Source organism: Otolemur garnettii, unplaced genomic scaffold (assembly GCF_000181295.1).
Source record: "Otolemur garnettii isolate 467f Iridium unplaced genomic scaffold, OtoGar3 scaffold00245, whole genome shotgun sequence".
NCBI classification, from domain to species: domain Eukaryota; kingdom Metazoa; phylum Chordata; class Mammalia; order Primates; family Galagidae; genus Otolemur; species Otolemur garnettii.
Window position 1 is genome coordinate 200,914 of NW_003852640.1, and position 5,344 is coordinate 206,257.

The 5,344-nt window shown below is 52.2% G+C and overlaps 1 protein-coding gene and 1 non-coding gene across 2 annotated transcripts in view; one reads left to right on the top strand and one right to left on the bottom strand.

Annotated features, from left to right (window-relative positions):
- The first annotated feature begins 3,134 nt into the window (after window positions 1-3,134).
- The window catches only part of LOC105888265 (zinc finger protein 251-like), an 8,746-nt gene continuing 6,536 nt past the window's right edge, over window positions 3,135-5,344 (top strand). Inside the window, exons 1-2 of the mRNA XM_012813027.2 lie at window positions 3,135-3,903; window positions 4,309-4,422. Of these exons, the coding sequence (XP_012668481.1) occupies window positions 3,777-3,903; window positions 4,309-4,422 (241 nt within the window). The 5' untranslated portion in view covers window positions 3,135-3,776. The remainder of the gene's footprint in view (window positions 3,904-4,308; window positions 4,423-5,344) is intronic.
- On the bottom strand, window positions 5,127-5,233 carry LOC111722397. The gene has a single exon (XR_002771214.1). It is a non-coding gene; the product is annotated as a U6 spliceosomal RNA (small nuclear RNA).

Below are 5,344 nucleotides of genomic sequence, written 5' to 3' on the forward strand. Positions count from 1 at the left end.
GGAGACTGGCTTGAGCCCAGGAGTTGGAGGTTGCTGTGAGCTGTGATGCCACAGCACTCTACCCAGGGGGACAGCTTGAGGCTCTGTCTCAAAAATAAAAAAGAGATTCTCGTGCCTCAGCCTTCCAAGTAGCTGGGACTATAGGTGCCCACCACAACACCCACCTATTTTTTTGTTTTTAGCAGGCCAGGGCTGGGTTTGAACCCACCAGCCCTGGTGCACATGGCTGGTGCCCTACCCACTGAGCTATGGGTACCGCCCATGTGATCTCTTTTAATAGGCAACCCAAATTCAAATTTCCCATGTCCCCAAAATGTCTAGTAAAGCTTTGTTCAGGCTAAGATCAAGAAGCATGATCCATGCACTATCTGGTTGTTCTCTCCGAAACTTTCAAACAGCCCTCCCTCACTTTCTTATCACTTTTAGTTCCATAATAGTATCTATGAAAAGCCAGCAAGTGGCTAGTTTTGAGTGTATCTGAGGATTCCTCATAGAGCAGTTTATAGTTTAATCCTTAGAATACAGGCTATTGAGAACCCATAGTTACTAGAAATAATTCTTTTTGTATAGTTATCAATTTTGTATATAGTTGAGCTCATTTATTTATGTGGATGTGCCTTTCTCCCGTGATTTGATTTGATTTTTTAACCTCTAACTCCTTAGGCTCAAACAATTCTTGCTCCAGACTCCCAAGTAACTGCAAAGGAAAGTGCTTCCCACCACACCCAGCTAATTTTTTAAAAACCTTCTGTTTAGACAGAGTCTCACTATGTTGCCCAGACTGGTCTTGAACTTCTCGGTGCCAGGGATCCTCCCAGTTCAGCTTCTAAAAGTGCTGTGATTACAGATGTGAACCACTGCACCTGGTTGAAACCTTTCTAACTAAGTATTCATACATCCAATTGAGGTCATATCAGATATATGATTTTGTGGCTGGGCACAGCGGCTCAGACCTGTAATCCTTACACTCTGGGAGGCCAAGGCAAGTGGATTGCATGAGCTCAGGAGATCAGCCTGACCTAAAGCCAGACCCAGTCTCTAAAAATAGCCAGGCGTGGCACTAGTGGGTTCAAAGCCAGCCCAGGCCTGCTAAACAAGGACAACAACAAAAATAGCCAGGCTTGTTGCCAGCGCCTGTAGTCCCAGCTACTTGGGAGGCTGAGGCAAGAGAATCACTTAAGCCCAAGAGTCTGAGGTTGCTGTGAGCTGTGACGCCATAACATCCTACGGAGGGTAACATAGTGAGACTGTGTCTCAATAACAAAAAACAGAACTCTGGGATGGTCACCTTGTCTTTAACGTTTGTTATATTCTTGGGGCTGATTCCTACATTACTGTAAGTGTTTAAGTTATTTTTATATATAGCTTAATTCACACTCCAGCCATCTCCTCCCCAACACTTAATGTTAATAACGTATGGCAGCTTTTAAACAATGTGAATTTGCATGGTGTTTATTTGAGACTTTTAGACATTCTCCATCTTCAGCGATTGCCTCCAGCTCAGACCCAGAATTTGTGGTTTGATTCTCTCAGTCCATGGCGTATTTGGGGAGACAAGATCGTCCTTAGCTTCGTTCACTCATTCCACGACTCCAGATCCTGCCTCTTCAGCTTTAATAAGTGCTATTTTTAAACCACGCTCTAGTGGATGATCTTTATGTACGACTTGTTTGCTGTTATAAGGAAGAGGAATGTGGCAGACAGACACAGAGGCCGAAGTCCAGCTAGAGGGCGCGGACAGCGGCCGCTGCCGTGAAGGGGGCCCGCCAGCCGGGGGAGCGAAGCCGGAGTCCCACCTCTCCTGAAGTTCCACCCTACTCTCTCTTCCGTTTCCCCCTCATCTGCCCACCTCCCCACCTCCTCCCCGACTCCGTCATCCTCCCCTCCTCCTCCCCCTGAGCGACCTTCCTGTCCTCCTTCCTCTGCCTCCCCCGGCCTCTCCTCCTGCTCCCTCCCACCACCTGCTCCCTAGCTGCTCTCCACCGCCTCCGGCCACCCTGTAGCTGCCCTGGACGCCGGGGGCGGAGCCTCACCAGGTTTCTGGCGCTCTGGGTGCCAGAACCAAAGACGCCGCTGCTGTACGCCGGGAGTTCAGGAGGGTTCGCAGCGGGGCCCGCCGGCACATTGAGTCCAGGCGCCGCCTGCCTGGGCCTGGCCGGGTTCCTGGGCCGCTGGGCGTGCGGGCTTGGCTCGGTCTGGCCGCGGGGCGCTTGCGGACCCCTCCCTGGCAACGGGCCTGGGCCCAGCCGTTTGCAGCCCGAGCCAACTGTGGGCGGCAGGGGCCGGAACGAGCAGGTGGCCTGGCGTCCGACGGCAGAAGTACGGGGCCGAGCGGGAGGGCTTTATCGGCGGGCGGAGGAGCCAGCACAGAGGAGGTCCCCGGGAGGAACTTCGGGGGAGGTTACGGCCCTGATCGTGAGCTCTTGCTGGGGACGCTAGAGGAAAGTCTAGCTGTGCAAAAGTGCCCGCAGCGCGGGGAGGCAGGCGGCCCTGTCCAGGAGGGGCTCTGGGCATCAGAGCCCTGAGAAGCCACCAACCAACGGGAGAGGCCGGGAGGAGGCTGTTGGGAAAATGAGGCGGTGACCGCAGCTTGGCCTCAGGGGCAGGCCAACCTAAGAGGCTGGGATCACAGGCTGAGGATGACGGCAGTCCTCTGTCTTCACCTAATCGGGGAACCCTCGCTCTTTCCTCTGCCCTATTGAATAGAGTGCGGTGAGGGCTGCACAACCGTCCATTTTCGCGTCGCTGTTTGTCACGGGTTAGGTCAGGAAGCAAAGCCGTCCCGCATCCCATTTTCAGGCCCTTAGCGGGTGTGGACTATTGGAGCTGCCATGTTTCACTCTTTTTTTTTTTTTTTTTTGGTTGAGACAGAGCCTCAAGCTGTCCCCCTGGGTAGAGTGCCATGGCATTACAGCTCACAGCAACCTCCAACTCCTGGGCTCAAGCGAGTCTCCTGCCTCCACCTCCCAAGTAGCTGGGACCACAGGCGCCCGCCACAACGCCCGGCTATTTTTTGGTTGCAGCCGTCATTGTTGTTTGGCAGGTCCGGGCTGGGGATTTGAACCCGCCACCTTAGGTGTACGTGGCTGGCGCCTTAGCCGGTTGAGCTATAGGCGCCGAGCCGCCAGGTTTCACTCTTAATGGGGAATCACTGGAACCCTTGGGCTCTTGCTCCTGCAGTTCAGGATTTCATGAAGCTGGGCAGTAGGGTGACATGCTGGCTCCTGTTATGTTAAAACTTCTTTAGTACCTTTCTCATCACCAGTAAGGCCACACTAAAGGTTAATTTCTGCCTCCTGGCCACCCCTCCACACCCCTTGCTGATTGGGGTTGATTATGGGTTCTCCTCCCTACAAAGAGATGTCAGGCCTGGGCAGCCTCTTCTCTTCCTTTAGACCCCACAGTAGCCAGTGTGCCCAAGAAAGCAGCTTCTAGGGCCCCAGGTGAGTTAACCTTGCCTCCCTCTTCATCCATAATCTTCATCCCTTCCTCCAGTAAGAAAGAAGCAGCTCTCTGGAGCTGTGAGCTGGTTAGCTGGTAAAGTCAAGTAGTCTAGCACTCCCAAGGAAAGGGTTCTGAAATGTAGACTTCTAGCCTCCCTCAGAGAGATGGGCTCTCAGCTCAGCTGGGTCAGGGCGCCCTGTTAGTGCAGCATTCATACTGCCTGCAGGAGGGCTCTGGGTGGTGGTGCTTCCCAAGGTCAGGGCCCCTGGAGAGCTGTCTGTTGCCCTGTGGGCATGGCCTGGGGCAACGAGGAGATGTAGTTCCAGGAGCAGATGCTGCTGACCTTCCAAGATGTGGCCCTGCACTTCTTCCAGGCAGAGGGGCAACATCTGGGCCCCCAGCTGCGAACACTGTACAGGGATGTGATGCTGGAGAACTATGGCAACATGGTCTCCCTGGGTGAGGATCTCTGCCTGGCTTCCTTGGTTTGCATGGGCTGGGGGGAGAGGGGGGGAACTAAGGGGCTCATGGGATTACTTTAGCTCATTGTATTCCCAAAGAAGAGGGTCTTGCCTCTTGTCCCCAGGTACTGGTCTCATCTTTACAGAAGAAATATTCCCCATGGGAGCGCCTGCCTTGCTCCCCAAGTGTAGGGACTTCAGTCCTGTCACCAGTGGCTCCATGGGTGTCCCTCTAGGGGAGGAGAACTAATGAGTGGATTAGCACTCATGCTCAGGCTACTGGCTCCTCTGACCAACTCAGGGCATGTCTCTACTCACCTTGCCTGGAAAGCCCTGTGAGCCAGGCTTGTGCCCCAGCTTCCTAGGCCACACTGACTCACCCAGTGTCATCTTCCCTCAACAGGATTCCCTGTCCCTAAGCCAGAACTGATTTCCCAGCTAGAGCAAGAGGCAGAGCTGTGGGTCCTGGATCTTTGGGGAGCTAAGGAACCAGAGGTCTTGAAAAGCCACCAAAAAGGTGAGACTGACTTGTCCTAGGTATGCCCTCCCAGTCCTGTCTTCAGAAGCTCCAAGTGAGGGACTTGCTGGGTGATGGTGCTCACCTGCAGATTTGCCTCCTTGGGTAGTCCCAGACAGCCCATATACCTCCTATCTGGTGCACATATTTGAAAAGGCTTTATCTTGCTGATCTGTTTTGTTGTTTTTTTGACCAACCTTGGGATTACAGTGGTGAGCCACCACCCAACCTGCTAGTCTGTTTGCTTTGCTTTAAAAACATATATTATTCTGGGGAGACACCTCAAAGGAGTAGGGCGCCTGCCCCATATGCTGGAGGTGGTGGGTTCAAACCCAGCCCTGGTCAAAAACTGCAAAAAAAAACCCCACTATGTATTATTTTGGCTCAGCACCTGTAGCTCAGCAGCTAGGGTGCCAGCCACATACATTGGAGTTGGTGGGTTTGAACCCAGCCTGGGCCTGTCAAGTAACAATGACAACTACAACCAAAAGATAGACTGGCATTGTGTTGGGCACCTATAGTCCCAGCTGCTTGGGAGTCTGAGGCAAGAGAATCGTTTAAGCCCAAGACTTTAAGGTTGCTGTGAGCTGTGACGCCATGGCACTCTACTGAGAGAGACGTAGTAAGACTCTGTCTCAAAAAAAAAAATACGGTTCTGATCAGATCATATTTTTGTTTAGTGGTACCTTTTCTTTTTTCTTTTCTTTTTTTTGGAATGCTTCACGAATTTGCATGTCATCCTTGCACAAAGGCCATGCTAATCTTCTCTGTATTGTTCCAATTTTAGTAGGTGTGCTGCTGAAGTGAGCACGATACCTTTTATTTTTATTTATTTATTTTTTTGGAGAGAGAGTGTCTCACTATATCGCCCCCGGTAGAGTGCCATGGTGTCACAGCTCACTGCAACCTCAAACTTTTGAGC